General features: G+C 41.7%; 1 protein-coding gene across 2 annotated transcripts; it reads left to right on the top strand.

The window, feature by feature from the left end:
- On the top strand, positions 1-21,434 carry POPDC3 (popeye domain cAMP effector 3). 2 transcript variants are annotated; one of them, XM_080998706.1, is made up of 4 exons: positions 1-312; positions 13,461-14,221; positions 16,183-16,291; positions 17,780-21,434. In XM_080998706.1, the coding sequence occupies exons 2-4, from the start codon at positions 13,695-13,697 to the stop codon at positions 18,053-18,055; spliced, it is 912 nt and encodes a 303-aa protein (XP_080854832.1). In that variant the 5' UTR covers positions 1-312; positions 13,461-13,694; the 3' UTR covers positions 18,056-21,434. The 2 variants fall into 2 exon arrangements, with proteins under 2 accessions (XP_080854832.1, XP_080854833.1); XM_080998707.1 differs by lacking the exon at positions 1-312 and adding an exon at positions 697-855.
- Positions 21,435-23,236: the final 1,802 nt, after the last annotated feature.

Raw genomic sequence — 23,236 nt, 5'->3', positions numbered from 1 at the left:
CGCCGTCCCAGTGTCGGCAGAAGGAGGCGCCACATGCCCGGGCAGGGGTCGCCCAAGAAGTCGTCCAGCAGCAGCAGCAGCAGCAGCAGCTTGAAGTTGTGTCAGGAAGCCTGCGCGCTGGGGGTCGCTCTTCTCCTCAGGCGCCGCCCGCAGCCCTTCTCGTGGCGGTTCCCTCGCTGCCTATTTTAGTCAAAGCCTCGGCTTGCCTCTCTCAGCGGCGGCGGCGGCAGCGCAGCCAGGCGCGCGGCGGGACGGGGCTGAGGAAGGGACGGGGGCGCGTCGCCGGCGTTGGCGGGCAAACTTGGTGGCAAGGTAAGGGGACGAGAGAGGGGGGGAAGGACGCGCGGAGGGATTTTCCAGACGAGGGAAGGAAAGGCGAGGCGGCTCTCTGTGTGTGCGTGTCTTCGGGGTTCATTGGCGCGGCTGCCGAGGGCGCTTCTCCCGAGAGACGAGGAGCCTCGCGCGCTGCTTCTTCGGTCCCCTCGGCGGATGGGTCTCGCTTGCCAGCCCAGAGCTGTAATGTGGGGAAGGCTGCTGAGGCGCGAGGCTCCCGGGAAGCCCCACCCTCTGAACTTGGCTCGCCCGAGTTCGCGCGCTGCTCTGGGACCGAGTCCCCTGGGAGGGTTTGCGGTCGCCGCCTTGAGCGCCTCAGGCGCCGGCTCCCCTTGAACTCCGGGAGGCGTCGAGCTCCTGCGTCCGACCTGCGAGCGGGCGGGCGGGCGCACTTGGAGGACGCCGGCACAGCTGCCCGCTCGGCCTTTTGCCCCGGAGCGGGAAGAGGCACTGATCGGCCCCTTCCGTCTGCCGCGGGGAGATAACAGAGCGAGGCAGTCCTGGAGCGAAGGGAAAGGAAGTGTAAGCACGGGGGGACGGCAGGGGATAGCACGGAGCAGGCGTTACTTTGCATGTCATTCTATTTAAGAATATTTTGAAGGGGAAACAATTAAGATTCATGGGTGCCACTTCTGAGTTGACGCGGCATCTTAAATGGTCCCAATCCGTATTGCAGGGTTTAATTTCTAAAATGAGAAGTACTGGACCACAGGCCTTCCTTGAAATGATAATTTGTGCGTGCTCAACAAGGCTGAAATGGGGAGTTGGACTATCAGGGTTTCCCAAACTTGGGTCTCCAGCAGTTTTTGGACTACAACTCCCATGCTCCCTAGCTAGCAGGTCAGGGATGGTGGGAACCGTGATCCAAAAACTGCCGGAGACCCAAGTTTGGGAACCCCTGGACTAGATGATCTCGGAGATCCCTTCCAAGTCTAGAACTATGGTTCTGTCACACTAATCTGACGATTACAAATTAGTGCACACCAAAAATAGTCTTTGGGCATTCCCAAATCATAACACTAAAATTTCTGTGTACCTAGCCCAAGATCCAAACTTCAGCCTTTTTGCACACACTTTTATTCACTAAGACGTTTTCCTGCCACAGTTTAGAGAGGGCTTGCTGTGTTAATTTGTTGCAGCAGGAACAACAGCCTTGCAGCACTTTTCAAAACTAACATAAGCTTCAGTGGACTAGATTCAACAAAGGTCTAGTGCAGTAATACATTTGTTAGTTTTTTAAAGTGCTACAAGACTTTTTGTGGATTTTATTCTTTTCTTGCCCTTCTTTGACAAAGCCAAGGAGGTTCACATTAAAACAAATAGATTGCATTGTGTTTTTGTTGAGCCATGGCCTAGATAAGACTCACTTGCAGCCATGGGCCTAGCCAGGATTTATGTTAGGCGGGTCAGAACCATCTGCAACATGATTGGTCAATTAGTTAAGTACTTTTATTTATTTACTTGATTTGGATGGCAGCTGTCCCCTGTCCCTCTCCTTGGCTTCACCCATGCTTGCAGCCCAATCTTATGCCACTCTGAAGTACCGTAAGTCCCACAGAGTCCAATAGGGACTTAGAAGGAAGGGCATGGTCTGAAGGCATATGACATGCAATCAGCTGCCTGCAGCGGAGTTTCTCAGTGTGAGATCACCTGGGAAACTCATGCACACACTTGCTTGAGCTCTATGATGGAAGAAAGTCAGAATATAAATGTAGCAAATAAATAATAAGAAGCATAGCCATGTTTTGTAGGTTGGAAGCCAACCATGAGGTAGAAATACTTACTTAGTTACTGCATTCATATCCCATCCTTTTCTCAGAGGAGCACAAGATAGAATACATGGTTCACCCCCTCCTTAATCCCCACAGCAACCCTGCGAGGTAAGTTAGTGACTGACCCAAGATCACCCAGTGAGCTTCATGGCTGAGTAGAGATCTGAACCCTAGTCTCCTGGTCTTCACCACTACACAACAGTGGCTATAATTATTTGCCCCATTGATATAAGGACTTGGGATTTTCAATTCAACTCTATGTAGATCCGGTTCAGTTTTGTACACGGTTTATTTACAGTGGGGACAGGGAATCTGTGACCATTCAGAATTTTGTTACCTGCGAATCCCATCATTGGCCATGCTGGTTGGGGCTGATGGGAGTTAACTACAGATTCACCACTTCCTTCAGCAAGTGGGTACAAGTGGGTAACAAGAGACAGAATAGCATTAAATGTTGCAGGGACACTGGAAACACTTGCCCATTTTCCAGGGTATGCAGAGTCTGGTTGTGGTCTAATGAGAGAAATGTACTCTTACATAAGACCAGAGGCATTCTTTGCATCATGAATGGGTGTTGGCAGTGCAAAAGGTTATTAAGTGTCAGTGAACATGGAAAGCCTTTAAGGTAGGATCCTAGCACATAATAATAATAAATTTACTTTGTGTACCAACCTGCATAGAGGGATAAAACAAGTATTTGTTTTTCTCCAAAATGTATGAACAGCTCTGAAGATATGTAACATTGTAAAACTTGGCAGCAAAATGATACATTTGATGCACCAGTGCTTTTTACTTGTTTATTTTTTCACTTGCCACAGTTTGCTTGCTCGTAGGTTAGAAAACAAAACAAAGCACACATTCAGCAAGGGAGCCTTTATAATACTGAATTCAGATCCACTTGGTAATGCTGTAAAGATGTCTGTCACTAGAGAAACCTGGGGTGCCAGCATTCTTGCGATAATGTTGATGGGATGGCAGTTGACTTGCATATGGATTCCGGGAGAGGTGTATGATTTATTTGGTTTAATAGCAGAGGGGAAGCCAGCTCCTTGCAGAGGTTATTTGCAATGGCCAAAACAAAATCATAAAGTTTGGATTATTGCTTTATGATGTGACAGTGGTGCATATAACATCTCCAGTCCAGCTGGATTCTTTTCAGGAAAAAAAGCTGTATGAATGGGTGTCACTATCACATCGAACTGAGAGAGCACAGGGCAGGGCAACTATTTGCCATTTGGCTCTGCATTTCACTTGCTCCTTCTTGGGAAGCTGGAGCAGCGCAAAGATTTGAACTCATCACTCCACATTAATATCCATCCTACATTGTATCCTTTCAGTTGTAGGAAATAGGATATGCAAATAGCTACATTTCCTGTGGTACATATATGTGCATTGCAAGCCGTCCCTTAAGCCAAGATCTAAGTCATGGGTAGGCAAACTAAGGGCCAGGGGCCGGATCCGGCCCAATCGCCTTCTAAATCCGGCCCATGGACGGTCTGGGAATCAGCATGTTTTTACATGAGTAGAATGTGTCCTTTTATTTAAAATGCATCTCTGGGTTATTTGTGGGGCATAGGAATTCATTCATTTTTTCTTCTTCAAAATATAGTCTGGCCCCACACAAGGTTTGAGGGACTGTGGAATGGCCCCCTGCTGGAAAAGTTTGCTGACCCGTGATCTAAGTTATAATACTTCTTAGAACCATGTTGAATTTCTGCACCAAATTTCACTAATCCTACACTCCAACACATTCTCTCTTATCCAGACACACTGGCAGTGCAATCCTATGCATGTTTATCCAGAAGTAAACCCCACTACGTGGGACTTACTCTCAGATAATTGTTAAAACCTCAGAAGAAAAATCATGCAGTTCCTCTTGCTATCACATGTTCACAGATTAAATCGGATGTTTGTGTTTCAATTTTTTCTGATTAGGTTTTTTTCTTTTTGGTCAGGTTTAATGCAGCATAGGAAAACTGCAAACAAAAAACATTCAGGCTGTATTATGACTGTCTCATATTATTACAGTGTTCGTTTGCTTCTTTAAAAAGCCTTTATCTCGCATGGTGAAATCTAGTTATGGTGTTCTGCTTGCAAACAGGACCTGCCCTTCCTCTCCTCCACCCTGCGGCCCCCATGCACCTCTGAAACCTGTTCATGAGGCAGGGGGACCCCCTGAAACAGATCGAGGCCTGAGGGCTGCAAAGGAAGAGGGAGAAGGCAAGTCCCATCACATCCATTGATGCTATTTATTTAAAAATAATATAAGAATGCCTTTACAAAACTGATAAAAGGAAAATCTCAAGTGACTTTGCACCACATACTTTTCTTAAAAACAAAACAAACCCCCACTTTTCTTCAATAACTCAAAAGTACTTGCTTTAGAATGAATGCAATATTTTCAACGCAAACTGGGTGATTCATCACCACCACCTTTATGGATCTTCCGAGGTCACAACTGTAAGCTTCTGAGACATTTCACTTTGTTAGATCCAAGGCTGTGTGGCAGTTGCTTAAGTTACTGTACTTTGTTTGGAAGCATGAAGGCTTTAAGAACAAGGCTCTGGGAGACTAATGAACACTTTTTGGAAATACTTGCTTTTTGGCAAACCTACAAGTTACGTGTGGGAGTAGAGAAAGCAGACAGGCAGCCAGTCAGGTGGTGCTCATGTGCAAACCATAGAATCGTAGAATTGGAAGGGAACCCAAGGGTCATCTAGCGCAACCCCCTGCAATGCAGGAATCTCAACAAAAGCATCCATGACAGAAGGCCATTCAACCTCTGCTAAAAACATTAAAAACCTCCAAGAAAGGAGAATCCTCTTGTGGGAGTCCATTCCACTTCTAAACAGTTCTTACTGTCAGAATTTTCTTCATTATATTTAGTTGGAATCTCCTTTCTTGTAACTTGAATCCATTGGTTCAGGTCCTAGCCTCTGAAGCAGGAAGAAAACCAAGCTTGCTCCATCCTCCTTGTGACAGCCCTTCAGATATTTGAAGATGGCTATTATATCTCCTCTGAGTTTGCTCTTTACCACGCTAAACATACCAGTTCTCTCAAGGCTTGGTTTACAGACCCTTAATCATCTTGGTCCCCTTCTCTGCATGCCAAAGCACCATCAGTTCACACAACCAACAACCTACTCTTTCTAGTCAGCAACAAAACTTACTGGAAGGTATTCAACATTCTCTCCCAATGAGGAACCCAATGAAGGTAATAGACATGACTAACTTTTGTTCATTTCTTCACTTCAGTGGGTTTACTCTGAGTAGGACTTAGCTGCATTCAACCTTGAGCAGTCACTGATAGCCACCAAACACAAATGTCATTAAGTAAGCCCTTTAAACTAACAGCTGTACTTGAGGAAACATCATTTTGCATATCTAGAGGATGATCGTAAGAGTATCTGACACATTCTACCAAATGATTCTGAAGACGTCCTGATCAGTTTTCAAAAGTGGACTATTTCTGGGGTTCCTACCTCCTGTTTCACAGTATTTTTAAATCTCTTTAAAAACTACCAGCTTTTTCTGTGCATTTCTCATGAATATTAAACCTATTAGTTATAACTAGCATGTATTTGACAGAACACAGAACACTTTTCTGTTATTTAACTTCTACTTTCCCCTGTTTTGATTAAGGCTGCAGTACTATACAAACTTACCAAAGAGCAACTGTCATTGAACTCAATGTATCTTATATCTGAAAAGGCATGTGTAGGATTGAACTGTAAAATATTGGGTAATAGCCAACAAACTCATACTCTACAAAGTAAACCCATCACCCACAGATTAGAATAAGGAAAGCTCCCCGTCTCTAGTTTAGAAACAGAAAAGCTTCCTGAACTTACCGTATTTTTTGCACCATAAAACTCACTTTTTTCCTCCTAGAAAGTAAGGGGAAATGTCTGTGCGTGTTATGGAGTGAATGCCTGCGGGAGGCGGGCGGGATCTGCTGCAGTCGTGAGCAGAGGAAGAAGAAGAAGAAGAGTTTGGATTTGATATCCCGCCTTTCACTCCCCTTCAGGAGTCTCAAAGCGGCTAACATTCTCCTTTCCCTTCCTCCCCCACAACAAACACTCTGTGAGGTGAGTGGGGCTGAGAGACTTCAAAGAAGTGTGACTGGCCCAAGGTCACCCAGCAGCTGCATGTGGAAGAGCAGAGACGCGAACCCGGTTCCCCAGATTAGGAGATTACCGCTCTTAACCACTACACCACACTGGATCCATGGTTCCCCTTCCTTCCCTCCTCCGTGGTTATAAAGCATGGATCCACATGGATCCTCAGGATTTTTGCATTGGGCTACTCCAAACTCACTGTCAGATCACATGTCTGTGGCCACAGCATGAACGACAAAAATCATATATCCACTATTTCGTTTAGAATATTTTTTTTCTTGTTTTCCTCCTCTAAAAACTACGTGCATGTTATGGTCTGGAGTGTGTTATGGAGCGAAAAATACGGTAATTTGTTGGTAAGCAAATTGCCTGGAGAAACATCATGTGGTTATGCAACATACCAGCAAAGTTATACTGTATTGAATTTACAGGGTTCAATCACAGTTCATTAGCTGACAAGCAGCTTTTAATCTTTTAATGTGTGCCTGCATGTTAAAAAAACCTAAACATTACATTTGAGACATATAGTAGTTCCTGGCAAGTTGGGGGTTGGTTTTCTTTAAAATGTAATTAAATATATCTTTGCACCTATGCCATTTGAGCCAGTTAAATAAACATGATTACTTATTTCAAAAGGGATTAGATTTTATAATGGGCTAGATAAAGGTGTAGAAAATACCTTGCCATAATAGAAATGGTTTTTTTTTTGTTTGTTTTTAAAAATAAACCTAGTTATCCAAGTTTCCAAGGAAAGTTCAAATCATGTAATAGGACAAAGTACAGAAACAAGAAGTGGTAGAAAAAAATATAAGATTGGGAATAGGAAACAGAGGTTGTGAATAGGAAGCAGGTCTGTATTCTGTTAATGCTATTTATTCTATGATAAATGAAATAATGTGTGTACAATTGAATTAGAAAACACATAATGGAAAAAGGTAATGTGTAAGTGCACTTTCTCATAATTCACTGCCATAATATGACTATATGAACCTAATGGTGGTATCCAATGGTGTCTGCCCACTGATGGAAGGAGTCCAGCAACGGAAATGGTAACAGGGAGGCAATTTTATGCAATTCCCTATCTATCTCTGTAGCAGGCAAACAATTCATGGACAAACTGGATGTGTCTGCTACAATTCTAGAATTACGCTATTAAAATAATTTAGAATGGATTGCAATGCTAAAATAAATTGCAAATGTTTAAGGGTTTAGTCCTAAACTTGTATAAACCTGGCCCATGAAAAAGATTGCTAGCATATTGCTATTAATTAATTCATCCTGTAAGTTTAAGAAATGCTGATCCAATATACACAGAGCATTTTTCACCTTACTGTTTAATATGAAAGTATATTATTGTGACCTTACTACAGATGTACAGAAATGGGGTTTTGTTCTAGTAATGTTAATTTGTGCTTGATGTAGAGTATACCGTATATGCATGTAACTTGCACTGGTATTCAACATCTATTTAATCTTGTGAATTGCCCTGTGATCTTTGGATGAAGGGCAGTACATAAATTTAATTAATAAATAAGTAATTTGTGCTTGGTAGCAGCATCACAATTTATCAAATATCAGAATATCCATGTTGAGTTTGAGCAGTACTTTCAATAAATCTCATGAAAATCAATTGGGGGGGGGAGGTTTCTGCAGCAAGTACCTTGAGATCTGTTCTTCCTCTGACTTCACTGTTTGATTTAAGTAAAGGAAAATGGCACAAGAATTATATAACCATATTTTTATTACATTTCAGAAGTCTTTTTATTAAAAAAACCCCAAAAACCTGTGTCAGGTGGGCAATTAACACTAGGAAAACATCATAGCTGAAATGTTCCATTGAGGTATACAGATCTCTATATATGAAAAGGAACTTGTGTTAAAAGTTGCCATGCTTTATTTTGTGAGCTGTGCAGGCAGAAACATTTTTCTGTGTTTATAAAAATATTCCTGGTACAATTAATGTGTTGTTGCGCCAGAAAATTGTAACAATTGGATAAAGATTCTAGGAAGAAATGGCTGAAACATTTATGTTATCTCTTGTTGGACAAAAGTGATTCTAACTCAGTACTGGAGGAGACAGCTGTACAGCTGTAAATTGTTAAACTCTACTGTTAGATGTAAACCATTTAAATTAGATTGCAGCAAATTACTGAATTGGGATTTGCTTGTACAAGTGATAGTGCAAGCAATTCAGCAGAACACTTCTCTGTCTCCCCCCCCCCCATGCTGTCTATCGATTAAAAAACTCTTCAAAGCATACAAGCCCCATCCAGAGAAGTAAATCTTTCTTCAATCCTTTTAAAACCATTGGAACTAAAGTCAGTTGGAACTAGCATGTCTTGTGAATTTCAACCTGGTCTGAGTGCAACTCAGTTTCTCTGGACGAGGTCAATGCTATTTACCATCAGCAGTATGTTGATTTCTGTACTGTGCCACATTTGATTTCCCAGAGCATACTCTACTTATGCTGACAGGAGTTCTGTTTAGATTTTTTGTTCTGAATAAAGCAATAATAAATTATTAGCTTGCGAATTCAACTCCCAGGAACTGGGCTCCCCTTTGTTTGCATTATGTCAATTATGCAGTTAGCACATGCCTCAAAATAACAAATAGTCAACACAGACAAGACCACTAAATCAATATTTCTCACAAGCTCAGAATAATTTGGCATTCTCTCTATATATTATGGGCTTCTGTTGATTAACTGCTAGATTATTTTGTACTCTGGGAAACTGCTTAATGTGTCCTGTTTTAATGTGTCTGTTCATGGATTTCATGAGTAACTTGAGAATCTTGGGTATTTCCTCAAAATAATGCAAGAGCATTCAAGGTCTTGCTAATCAGAATATGCATTCCTGGGGATGAAAACATGTTTCATACAGCTGCTTCTCAGAAAAATGAATATAAATATATATATATATAAAATACAGTACAGAGAGAAACTATGGTAAGGTAATTTATACGAGCTATGAAGCTCATCAGTGTTATGATCTGCAGTGATGCCCACCACTAGGGAGGAGTGATGCCCCCCCCCAAAGGGAAGGTCAGTAGTTCCTGGTTGCCCGGGCAGGCAGGATGGCAAAGCTTGGCAAAGTCTGTCCCTTGGAGGAAGAAAGAAGGTGCGGTTCAGGACCACAAATAGTGCTCCTGTAGCTGAGGGTGGCAAAACATTGAACTTGTTCTGGAGCAGCTAGTTGAGTTTTATAGTAATACTAGGTAGTCATTAACTAGAGGCCCCAACTCTGAGTGGTGCACCCTGGTGAGTTAAATGGCTGGTGTATTCTTCAGACATAGGTTCCTTTGAGGTCCTGAGGTACCTGGCTGTGGGGGATCTCTCCTCAGGGCTCTCTTGATCCCCTGAGGAGTCTGTGGACTAGCTATCAGAGTCTGATGTGGCTCATCAGGATCCAAGGGCATGAGGTTGTGCCTGTGGATGCATATGGGAAAACCCGTGGTGTGGATCCGTCTTCTTCTCAGAGCTGCAGTTTCCAGAGGTCTCCACCTCTGAAGGGTCCTGGTCTGCGACTATGACTCAGCCACTCGCTGTCTCTCAGTCTAACCAACATGGCAGGATCATTGTGACATTAAATGAAGGCACAGTGTGAGAATAATTTGCACCGCCTTCAGCTCCTCGGAAGAAAGGGAGGATATAAACGTAATAAACAGAATAATGGATAAATCACATAGAAGGAAGCATCTAAGCAGGTGTAATAAATCGAAGCTAGACTCTACCTACTTTTGCTTCTGGCCCCTCACTATTAGCATGTGGCCCTTGGAATGTGGCCCAGAAGTGAATGTGATACTCAGGCTGAAAATTTTGCTTCATAATACCTGTTGCTGGAAACCACAGGAGGGGAGAGTGTTATTGTGCTCAAGTCCTGTTTGAGGGCTACCATAGTGAGAACAAGATGCTGCAGGCTCTTTCATTCCTAAAAAAATGTTCTCTGCTCCTGGTCTAGTTTGGCCTTCAAAATGCGGCTAAGTTTTAACCATTCTAAACTTTTTGTGTAACGTACATTGGATTAAGAGCATCAGGCAACACTTGTGCAGTATTTTTCCACTTTGAATTCTGCTAGTGGTTTAGGTTCCCACCTTAACTATCATTCTTTGATTAGTATTTGGCTCTTTTGTGATTGGACCTCTGAGATGAATACACTGAATCTGCAAAAACTGTAATAAGGAGCCTGTAAAGTATGATGAAGGATGCAATTAAAACAGACTGTTCTGGAGGCATTAACCATTTATAATGCTCTTAAAAGCTCCTCTAAGGTTTGGTCCAGTTGCTTAAAATACCTTGGTGGTCAAAAGGGCTATTTGCTGATGCAGTAAGGACAGGTTTAGGTCATCCCTCTTGAAATGCACGAAATAATGGTGGTGGGGGGAATCTGATCTCATAGGATTCTATTTTCATTAAACTGAGGCTCTGTGATTTAGAGGCTGGGACTCCCATCAGCCACAGCCAGCATGGTCAACATCTGGAGTATCTCAGGTTATCCACCCCTCTTCTAAAAGATGGCTAGGTATACACTTCAGGTATCCTTTGTAACATATATTGACTGGTCCGAACAATTCTTGATCTCTTGAATTGTTGTATACTTCCTGTGGTGTTTCCCTTTCCATAATTATTTTGTGCATTGTCTTTTCAAGCAGTTTATATTTTACTCCACATTATCAAGACGCCTCCGTGCCTTTATGCTTCTGCTCTACATCCAAACTATTTGCAACACAAGCTGAAGCAGAACTGAAGTTGAGCTCACTGTTACACAGAGACTCTGCTTGTGTGAACATAAGCCTAGCAACAGCTTGTTCAGATCGTGCTATGAATGGTCTCTTGAGAAGCCCATAAAAGAATTAAAACATATCACCTGAGAAATGTGATGTTGATAATTTTCCATGCTTGAGCTTCTGTTTGCATTCACCACAGCAAAGGCACTTCTGAAGTGCTGAATACTCTCAGCATTCAGAGAGCAAAGTGATTGAGTGGCTGAGGAAAAATAAGCTCCATTGATTCCCCATGGAAGATAATGATTGGATGATTGGTTTCTTTAACACAGAAAAGCACTGACATTTAAAACTGCTCTATTTTCAGGGGTTTTGATGGTAATTATTTCAAAGGCAAATTGTAATTTTTGCTTTCCTGCTGTGCCTGCAGCTTGATGTCATTTTGCACAGGTGAATTTTACTCTTAGAACTGAGACACAAAGTCAAAGCCAGTGGGGTTTTACACTTTCAACAGAACAAGAAAAAACCCCTCAGACATTCAGCAGCTGCTCCTGAAAACTATATTTTAAAAGTATAAGAAGACTGTTGAGGTTCATGTAAATTTACAACACTGTTTATATAAAAGTGAGCTCTTAAAATTTAATTCATTTACTATACTATCCTGATGCTCTTCCAAAGCAGGCAGAGTGTCTTAGATATTGTTTTCAACTACCATCCTGGCAGAAAATAGGGCCAGAAACCTGCTGGACTTCAGCAGCTGACTTGTTTTCATAGAACCATAGAATTGTAGAGTTGGAAGTGACCACAAGGGCCATCAAGTCCAACCCCCCTGGGTTTCACCCAATGTGCTTTACATGCCTTCAGACTATGGGGGAGGGGCTCCCTTTGGAAAATTCCACTCACTTTTTTCACATGCCCTGTAGATTAGAACTGCCATTATTTATTGGGTTGGATCCAGTCTTTGCTTCTGCTAATAGAGCAGGGTGGAGCAGAGGGAAGGCAACTTTTGCAATTCTCCCCCTCCTTAAAAAACAAAAAAGGTCACTGGGGGCTGCAGGCGGAAGGTGGATATCTGCAAAAGTCACATCTACTCTTATTTGCTTATTCACTTATTCACTTCCATGGGCAGAAAGAGCCCCTTGGTCCAAGGAAGATAAAGTCTGGATTGAAGCCATTGTGCTTCTTTTTAATATTTACTTAACCACCTCACGCTGGGACAGATAAGAACAATTAAACAATAGTATTGAAGGTTGTGTACAACACTGGGACCAAGTTATTGTTGTTACCATTAACTTAAGGATGACCTGTAAATGTTGCCCACTTTGGCAGATTTTAGCTTGCTTAAATACATACATACATACATACATACATACAGTTACTTATGTTGTCAGATAAGAGAGAACCAGTGTGGAGTTGTGTTAGAATGTCATACCAGGACATGGAAGACCAGGGTTCAGATCCCCACCCATCCATGAAGCTCACTGGGTGACCCTGGGCCAGTCACTGCTTCCCAGCTTAACCTACCCCACAGGGTGATTGTAGGGATTAAATAAGAAGAGGGAGAACCATATTTTCCACCTTCAGTCAGCTTCCTATACTTTGGATTCTTCTGTTACTTGGGAACAAGCCTCATTGAACTTGCTGAACCTTGCTTCTCTGTTGTAAATAAAAATATGCCCTTTTCCCTTATGGGGTATCCAAGAGCCCATATAGAGTCCTTACATAGGTTCCCTATTGGTAGGAGAAAATAACAGAGGCCAACCAGAGAATATTGAGAAGCAAAGCAGCTAGTAAGCTTGATCTTTATTGATCTGTTGCAACAGGGTGCTCCCCTCACACGCAGGAGAGGAGGAGGACCCCCAAAAATGCTGTGCAAGGGCTTATAAAGACTTTTGAAATTCCCATCCTCTAGATCAAGACCACCCCCAGAAACATTATGCATTCATCACAGAAGGGGTGTAACCTAAGACCACCCCTCAGATAAGGCGGCCTAAAACAGAACATTTGCATGTTGTTTTCTCCTGTCGCTTTGTTTATTTCCTGTCTGGCAGGTTACTTGATTGGATTTCTTGGGGAGCCTTGGCAGTCTTTCGTAATGATAAGGCTCACACCCTTATTCAAACACAGATTAAGACAGGATTTGTGAAGGAAGAGACAATGGGGAGGCTTTTCCATTTTTACCATGCAGAGAAACATTTGCTCAGTTTAGGAATCAAAACGGTTCCAGGTCGGCCCTCCTGTGCTGATCTATGTACGTGTGGCTATGAACGTTGCCATATATCTAAAACCATAAAATTCCTATCACATCTCTGAGTAATCATGCACAGGATTCAACAGTGAAAATACTATACAAATGAATAATAATATTGTATTGAATAAAGGCCTGTACTTAGCTTTGGAAATACATAGTTTGAGCTAAGCAAACTTTTTTTGTGGCTTAATATCAAAACAGTTGTATAAATGCTCCTTTCTATGTTTATACTTTCCCTTTCTCTTTATTCTTTCTCTTGGACAGATCAGTAACATCATGAACCAAGCACACGTGGAAGTCTCAGGACACCACTTGGAACAGTATGGATGTCTAAGAAGACTGTTTCCCTAGCTGAGTAACTTTGCATCTCTTTAAGCTATAAAATGCATGGACATTATGGTGACCAGCTAACGAAGGCAAAGTTGGAGAAATGATGGGCGGTTATTCTGTCAGAACCTTATTTTTTTAACAGAGTTTTTGAAATCGCAGAGAAAGACGATGACAATCAATACCGATCAATTGGATGTTCCAGCCATGGAAGACAACTCAAGTTTTTGGGACAGTTTGATATATGCACACCCAATCTGTGTCAACTGGAAGTCGGAAGCAGAAGGATCAATCTATCATTTGGCCAGCATCTTATTCGTTGTTGGCTACATGGGTGGAAGTGGCATTTTCGGCCTGCTCTACGTCTTCTTTTTGCTTGGACTAGGTTTTCTCTGCTCGTCTGTCTGGTCATGGCTGGATGTCTGTGCAGCTGACATTTTCTCTTGGAATTTTATACTGTTTGTGATATGCTTTGTACAGTTCATTTATGTGGCCTACCAAGTCCGGAGCGTTGCCTTTGACAAAGAATTCCAGGAGCTTTACCTTGCTATGTTCCGGCCCCTGGGGATTTCAATGACAATTTTTAGAAAGATCATCCTGTGCTGTGATGAAGAAGTAGTTACACTGGAGAAGGAGCACTGTTATGCCATGCAGGGCAAAACACCAATTGATAAGCTCTCCTTGCTTCTGTCAGGAAGGTTTGTATCATTCTTACACCCTGCTTGTAAATTTAGAAACAGAACAATAATCAAGAATGTTATCTTTTTGTTTTTCTTTTGTTCCTGTTTAAACTGAATGCAGTAGGCTCAGCATTTCTGACACTTTAAACTTGAGTGCAAAAACATTTCTACTACCAAAGATGCCACAGCTTAAGGAGGGGAAGAAGGGTGTGTTTTAATTATCACTTGTAGTCTACAAATCCATGCAAGTGCCAAAAAACATTAACTCTGCAGCTTCTGATAAGACTTCGCTTCCCTGGAAGAATAGCTTTCATAATTTTTCTTTCTTTTTTCTATAAAAAGCACCTATATAAATAAAAAATGTAAAGAGAAATGACTGCTTGGAAGTGTGAACTGAGTTTTAGAAAATAGGATTACCAGGCAGTGTGTGTTTCTCTTTCCCCTCTTCATAGCAGATTCCCTTTTTACATTGCTCTGCCTCCCTCCTTGCCCTCAGCCATGCTTTCTGCTATGTAATGTAAAGTCTAAAAATTAACTTGGATATTTCTGAACACTAAATTCAGTAACCTTGTTCACTGTGTATTCTCTAAAACCATTCTGCTTTATGAGTGTGTTTTGTCACAAAAGAGACAAGGTAATGGAGGAGAGCAGTGCTTTCTATGTGACCAGTTTCATCTCTTTGAAGATCTGGGAATTGAGAGATCTTAAAAAAAAATAAAAATCTTAAATTGGTGTGTGAGTTGTGCCTAATGTGCCACCAATCTAGGGGAAGCTCCATCTGTCACATTGTCGATAGAAGATATGGCACATTTTCTGGTCCCTGTGTGTCAGCAGAGATCTGCTGCCTGTACGTGGTAGCCCTTCTGAAACTGGCAAATGCCAATCAAGGCCACCATTTTGTTTCCAGCAGTGGTCAGCCAAGTACTTTTGGAAATTCATAAGCAGTGCTTGAAGGCAAGTCCTCTCCTGTTTGCTCATAGGCATTCTGACTCTGAATACTGGTTTCATTTACATGTTGGCCAATAGCAATGGATTGACCTACCTTCCATAATGTTGAATAATCCTTTTTAAAAAGGTTTTCTAAGCAAGCATGGTGCCACCACATCTTGATGGTAACAACATCCATCAGTTAACACCCAATGCATGAAATATATGTCTCAAAATCGGACCCCCTCCTTGCTGCCTCCATCTATAGTCGGGTATCCATGCTCAGATACATATTTGGATGTGCATTCGGTTCCTGATCCAGTAACTGATCTGTGAACACATCGCTTACTTGGATCAGAGCGCGGAAACACATAATGGTCCACTTTTGTGCAGTTTTGGAAAACTTCACCAAAGGAAGGAGGATCTCAGTTATAAAAATATCAGTGCACAGATATAATTTTAGCAAAATGATAAAAAGGCTGGGTTAGTCCTGAAGACACATTATTCCTCAATGCAGCTCCCTTATTCCTCTGGCGCTGTAGTTTATGAGTCAGGCTTATCTTGTGGGATGGATGACTTTGAGAAGTGCAAACTCCTGTTTGTTTCTTGTACGTGGACTCTGTTTTATACATTTTTGTGTTCTGAAAAACTCAGTGCAAAGGAGATTCAGGAACTCTTCAGGAAGACATGAATTGGAATTATTTTTTGTTCCTTGCATGTGCAAATGGTATTATTAATGTATTGTCACTTGCTGCTTATAACATTTGAAAGATGAACATTTTATGTATGAAATTTATTATCCAACTTCCCAACATAATTTGGCATAAAAATGGAAAACTTTGAACTGTGTGAGATAACGTTTAATATCTGCTCTCTTTGATATCCTGCAGTATGTCTAGTATTCACCCAAAATGAAAATGAAGCTCTTTTGATTGTTATGAAATCTGTGGAAACTAAATTTTATCCATACCCAGCCGTTGCTTTTTTAAAAGAACTAATCTAATTCCTTTTCTCTGTGCTAACAATATTAACACACTGCTCTGTTTTGTTAGGATCAGAGTGACAGTGGATGGGGAATTTCTGCATTATATTTTCCCCCTCCAGTTTCTGGATTCTCCTGAATGGGATTCACTAAGACCCACAGAAGAAGGCATTTTTCAGGTAGGGGGATTTTGCAGATATGATGGATAATCTAACATCCTCTCTTTCGCAGAATCCAAGATGCAAAGACTCCAGCAACTGCTCAGCCAAAATGAAAGCTTGCTTGAGGACAAGGGTCCTTTCTAATGATGTAGAGCATTCAAACTGGAGTAAACATTTGAGGATGCTATGGATTTAGATCTTTTTTATTTCCTTCTTCCATCCAGCAGCAGTGAAATCACAGGTGCTTACAGGCAGAAACACTCAACATGAGAATTTGTGTAAATACTCGTATCTGGGATAGCTTGCAATGCCAGCCAGTGAGGTTTCCCTGATATTGAGGCTCTCCCTGCACAGGTGCTACAAATTCAAAGAGCCAAGCATTCTGTTACTAACATCTACACACACGTAATGCAGAAAATAGGGTTGTGGAATAAGTGATTGATTATATTTCATAGTGAGGCCTTTAAAAAAAATGATGATGGAAGTAAAAAGATTTCCAGATCCAGAGAGAACATTTTGAAAGCTTTTCTCTTGCTCCTCATTCCACCTTATAAGCCCATTTCTTAAGCTGATATAAATGGAAACAGATCTATTGATTTGCCATTTGTACAGAACACATGCGCCTCCTCCTGTCTGCACATGCACAGCATTCTTTAAACCAATGGTTTTCAACCAGTATGCCGTGGCACCCTGCGGTGCCTTGGATGATGGTCAGGGGTGCTGCGGGCAACACTGTCCCTCTTTCTTTCCCTCCCTCCTCTGATGCTCTCTTGCATCTCTGCCTCCCAAGAGACTTGCACAGCTGTTTGTTGCCGCAGTCCTGGCTACAAGCTCCCCAGGTGAATGGTGCCTCTGGGGCTGGTCAGGATGTACTTTCCAGGCCCCTGTGGGGCAGTGGGAGGAGGCACCTCTCTTTGGGGCAAGGGGGACAGGTCAGAGACCAGCGGTGGCAGCTGCCTAGAGGACTCCCAAGGAGAGGGAGAGGAGGCTGAGGGAACACTCCACAAGGGAGGGGGTTCGTAAAAGGGTGAGAGGCGGCTAGCTCTGCAAGCAAGGGGTGACTTAACTGGATTCCTGAGCCCCACAGGGGTGCTACAGAAAGACTTTAGTTGGTCAAGGGAGCTGTGGACTCAAAAAGGTTGAAAACCTCTGTTTTAAACTGTAATAATGGACCCTCCCCGGAGTATAAAAGGTTACAGAGTAGGGTGGAGAGTGTATGCCCTCAACTGGTCTCTCAAAAGATGTCCCCACTTGCTGCCCCCATATATAGTCGGTATCCACGCTCAGATACATATTTGGATGTGCATTCAGTTCCTGATCCAATAACTGATCTGGGAACACATCTCTTCGTTGCATCAGAATGAGGAAACACATAATGGTCCACTTTCCTTCACCAAAGGAAGGAGGATCTCAGTTATAAAGACATCAGTGCACGGATATAATTTTAACTTTCTGTGTTCTCTCTCCTTCCCCTTCCCTCTCTCTCTCTCTCAATGTTTCTTTCAGGTAACCCTCACAGCAGAAACAGACTGTCGATATGTGGCCTGGAGGAGAAAAAAAATGTATTTACTCTTTGCTAAACACCGATTCATCTCACGGATATTTTCGATTCTAATTGGGAATGACATTGCCGATAAGCTCTATGCTCTGAATGACAGAGTGAACCTGGGGAAAGGATTCCGATGTGACATCCGCTTACCAAACTTCTATCATGTGTCCATTCCAGAGGCACCCAAAATGCAACCTGTAAACCAGATTCAGCACAGTTCAAGACAACATTAACTAATATTGTAAAATGTGACTGTGTTTCAGCATGATGCATTTTGCGTTCATTGCACCTGGAATGAACCGTGGCAGTTTCATAAAAAAAACGAATGGAAGATTCTCATTAAGGCAACTTTAAAATAAAAGCGATTTTTTTCCAGCGGAAAGGAAGAGAAAAAACTAGCTCAGCTCCTTTCACCGTGTCTAAGCTACCAGGATGCCCATCTTGACTGATCGTGCGTTATGATTAGTTTCTGTTTACTCCTTCTGCTCATCTTACTATGTTGCGGGGGATGGGGGCGCAGATATAAATTATTATGGGATAAAGCTTTGTTGTAATTGTGGTGCCTTGGATATTGTGGTCTCAAAAATGACATTTGCACAGAGCTCTTCATGTTTATTGAGGCCTCCTTGTCATCATGAATTATGCAAGCAGTTTTATCTTAGAGAACAGCAACATGCAGACCATCTCTAAAAAGTAATCTTGACTCACTTGTTACTTGGTAATTACAATGCATAAATTTGGTCTCATTTTGCAGTGCCTTTCAGAAGATGACACATGAAACAGGAAACTGCACAGCCTGTAAAACCTGAAAGAAGGCTAACAATAATTTCTTTCTTGGATACATTCATGAAGTGATGACTTGAGATTTCTCTAAGGGTATTGCAGAGAGGCTATACATGAAAACAAAAGGCACTTTGAGTACAAAGCATGTGCCAGTCACTTTAATTGCTGCAACATATGTAGCAGGGAAAGAATATTCAGGTATTTTAATTGAAAGTAGAGCAGCAGGTATCCTAGCTGTGGAGAGAGAGCAGTTTTCTAAGAACGGTAGTAGTATGATAAATGCAACATTCCCCATGGTATATACATTCATTTCTGTTAACCCACTATTGCCTCTAGTCAAATAGGTTTTGCAGGTTTTTAAGACCTGCAAAAACCTGCTGAACCTGTGAACTGAAATAGCAACATTGCTCTGTGGGCAATTACTACCATGCTACCACAAGCTCTTAGAGAGAGAAAAATACCATCAGCTTCCATGTCTATAAAGAAGATACAAAAGCAAGCCATCAGATCATCCAGTAGATTTGTGAATGTTCATATAAAACATGTGATGCAGGGAGACGTGGTTTAAATTATAACTCCTCATCCCTGCAACAGCTTTGTTTGTTATTTCCATTTGACAGAAATATCAGATTGTGATTTTCCCCAAGGTTTGAATCCAGATCCAAGCACCGCTAATGTCATTATCATATGGTACATTATAAATACTGAATGTTACCATATCAAGGTTAACTACCCCAGTTCCATGGTTATGTCATCAGGTGTGGCCACTTTGGTTAAATGGTGATAGTAAGATGGCTTGAATGCCTGTTGTCCATAAGTAACGCTTTATACATCAGAGTGTTCAATGAAACAGCAAAACACTTCTGCCTGTATTCCAGAAGAGAGTCCTGCTCACCTATCTTTATGCAGGAAATCAGTGACCTAATATGGATAGTTATACCAACGCAGCAAGTGAGATTTCTGATGCAGCTGATGGTGGTGGTTTTAGTGCCTACTGATGGAAAAAATTGGTGGAGATGGGCATACTTTTCAAGGGACAGAAGATGCACTTAACTAACTAAGCCCAAATGGAAAGGGATATTATGAGCTCTTTTGAGTGCACCTAGAAGATTTGGGAGTCTAGTGGAATGTTTTACTTTGAACAGCATGCCTTCTCCCCATGCAATTTAATTGTTTATGAAATGGTCCTCTGTTCCAAAACTTGGTGGTTGTCATGGGACATGCTTGAGAAACTGAAGTCCCAAGCCCTCTTTGTCATGCCAAACTAGTTTGCTGCTTGTTCATTAAAACCTGGTTTACATTTATTTTTTTATAAAGATGCCAGATTTTATTTTTACCATTTTATATAAAAGATCAAGGAGGAAGACAACTCCACAGTATTTTATACTATAAACTTTATAGTAATGAAAACAGAAACAATCACATAAACATTAAGTATGTGTGAAATGACTTGATCTTATTAATGTTATGGGGCTGGATGATCTATTGCGTATGTTACTGCTCAGTTCATCCTGTAGTTACTTTTCTTTTAAGGAGGAAAAGGTGTAAAGGCTTTTCTATTTACATGTCTGATACACCAAAAAGAATGACTAGTTTTTGTGGAGCAATATTGAAGAGTCTATAATCAGAAATACCATAATTTCTTTAACTCTGTCAGAAAGCTGGAGACTGTTTGGTGAAGGTCTGCCCCTGTAAACATTTTGAGCCAAGGCTCTTTGGAAATGAAAAAAGTGCACCATCCTGGATCTGCCTGGCACCTGGCTGTTATATGCAATTTAAATTGTTTAGTTCATTCATGATTATTGGTTGTATCCAGTGTTAATCCCACTGAGAGATTGGTTGTATCCAGTGTTATTCCCACTAAGAGTCTACCCATTGAAATTAGTGTACATGGCTGACTTAGGTTCATTAATTTCAATGCATCTACTATGACTATATCTTAGTAGAACACAACACTCTTTTTACATTCCAGCCTGTACCTTCAAGCCATATTTTTGAAAGCACTGCTGTGCCAGATCTGAATTGTCTTATATTGTCCACACTCTTGCTTCTTGTTAGGAATTGAATTTTCTAGACTTATTAATTCAAATAAAACCCAATATACTGGACTAGGAGTAATCCAAATGGAATCACTTCCAGTGGTATAGTATACATGGTGAGATCCAGATTTGCACTCAGCACAGTCCCACTTGTGCCAGAGGAAGGAGATAGAGGAGTTATTTTATGGGAGAGTTGGTGAAGGAAGTGTTGGGGATGGTGGGGTTTGGTAAATATCTACCACTACCTCTGATGGGAAACATCTGCCAGAGCTCAGGGTCTTCTGTGACTGTCTTCAGATTCCTTGACAGATGGGACAATCTTTGGTTTGTAGTATTACGGATTTTGTTGCATTTTTTTGTTCATACTCAGGGGAAGTCAGAAATAGGCAAAGGTCATTTTATATATGTTATCAGCATTAAATAAAATGTTCCAGTGTTTGACTTTTCTGTACTGAACTTGTTTGACCAAGGTTGTAAAAATACATATTTTACAGATGTTGGGATATAATGTTCAGTAAGAATACCTTATTTTCTTAACAGTCCAGAATAGTTTTACATCATGTACTTGATATAATATGTGGAAAGTTTCAGAAGTAGTTTCACAGTAACTTTATATTTCAGACCTTTATATAAGGCAGGTCTGTTCTGCACCTATGCTATTGCCCGCACAAAATAAGTCAGATTATTTAGAACATCACTTTGAAATTTTAAGATAATAGCCATCATGGTTGTGGTAGAGCATTTAAATCTGAAGACTAGCTATTGATTAAACTTGGTGTTTTCATTTGAACTTAGTGCGAGGACTTTGTTGACTGGGCAGTTGGGTGGTCAACAAAATAAACGTCTGGCCCACGTATGCAGAAGCATCTTCCCTATATGAACTGTGGGGACAGATGATTCTTCTGTAGTTCCTAATGCAAAGGAACATAGGAACCTGCCTTATTCCAAGTCAGATCATTGGTCCATCTAGCTCAATATTGTCTACACTGACTGGCAGCAGCTCTCCAGGGTTTCAGGTACGTGACATTTCCAACCCTACTACCTAGAACTTTCAGGGATTGAAGCTGGGAACTTCTGCAAATGTTTTGCCACCTGCCTGTGGCCCTTTCCAACATGCTGCAGCAGCTGGGTTTGTCAGTATTGGGTTTGTCAAGAGACATCAGTAAATTTATCTGCAACCACTTCCATGAGAAAGTAGAAGAGGATTCTCTCCTATACATTCACTATTATATATGATGTGAAATAATGTATTTTCATCTTTTGGTAGAAGACGAGATGAACAGCAAGATGCTCAGAAACGTTAGAAGAAAAATGAGCAATTGCTATAAATATTTTAATAGCTATGAAGATATAATACTTTCAAATGGTTGTTCCTTGGCTTTGAATTAATGAGATACATTGATCCTTTCTCTAGATGTATTTTTGATGCATAGCATGAATAACAATTTATTGTACACTGCTTTCCTTGGTGTTGATTTACAATTTTAATAGTTTCATGCCTGCCATTGCCTTTACAGACACTCCCGATTATTTAGAGAGTAGGGGAAAATGAAAACACCTCCCACATTTATGGGAATTACATTCTAAAACATGTATACCCATTTTCCTTCTTCCAAAGCATTTAAATCAGATTATTATTTTATTAGCATGTATTTAGATAGATGAGAATCGATTGAAAGTGAGAAGAGGCAATTGAGTATGTACATTGTAAGAAATGGGAAGAAGAGTAAGAGAAAATCTAGATACAATTATAGGGGAAATGAGAGAGAGGGAGGGGGGGGAAAGAAAGACAGAAGGCTAGACACATGTGGACCATCAAGGAAAGGCCCTTGCAAACCTCATCACTGGGGAGAGGGCAAAACTCTGCAAGGTTGTCTGGAACATCCCCTCTTCTTGCTCAAACTGGGCAAGAGGGAGTTCTGGAGAGCTTCAGTGTTGGCTGCCCTCCACTGCAAGGTGGGGGGACACTAGCACCAAAGCACAGCTGCTCTGGTGATGCCTGAAGTGGCGGGGAAGACAGGAAGCTGCCTCTTGCATTTCTGCCGCCTGAAGTGGCTGCTTTACCCCGTCTCACCTGCAGGCCAGCTCTGCTGCCTAACCACTTCATCATATTTCACAGGGACATAGTAAACCATGTCAGACCAATGGCTCATCCATGGGCATAGCCGGGTGTGTGTGTGTGCGGTGGGGGCAGCTGCTCCCCCAGTCAAGTAATTAAATAGAAATACTTAACTGAGCAATTGTGTGGCAGATAACTTGGTTCTGCCCTCCCCTAATAAATCCTGGCTACTCCCAGGGGCCCATCTACCTCAGTGTGGCCTGCACTGACTGGCAGTGGCTCTCCTTGGTTTCAGGACAGGTGTGGCTCCTAGCCTTACCTGCAGGTGCCAGGGATGGAATCTGGGACCTTTTGGAGCTACAGCCTTTCCACTTTCCTCATCGCATCCAAATCCTGCTCCCTTATCTGGGAACTGGGAGTAGGGCATCTAGTCAGAGAATACGGATTCCTAGTAAATGTGGGACTCACCTCGTTCTTTAATTCGTAGCTCCTCCCTCATCTGAGAAATTAGCAGGCTATTTCACACCTGTCGC

This window comes from Podarcis pityusensis (genome assembly GCF_964106645.2).
Source record: "Podarcis pityusensis genome assembly, chromosome: 3".
Lineage (NCBI taxonomy): Eukaryota > Metazoa > Chordata > Lepidosauria > Squamata > Lacertidae > Podarcis > Podarcis pityusensis.
This window is presented reverse-complemented; position numbering and strand designations above follow the sequence as displayed.

Excerpts from the sequence above, each read along its gene's own strand:
- POPDC3 (XM_080998706.1), top strand. The coding sequence starts at position 13,695 with ATGACAATCAATACCGATCAATTGGATGTTCCAGCCATGGAAGACAAC. Across the intron at positions 14,222-16,182 it reads TCCTTGCTTCTGTCAGGAAG|GATCAGAGTGACAGTGGATG; the intron begins GTTTGTATCATT and ends CTGTTTTGTTAG. Across the intron at positions 16,292-17,779 it reads CAGAAGAAGGCATTTTTCAG|GTAACCCTCACAGCAGAAAC; the intron begins GTAGGGGGATTT and ends TGTTTCTTTCAG.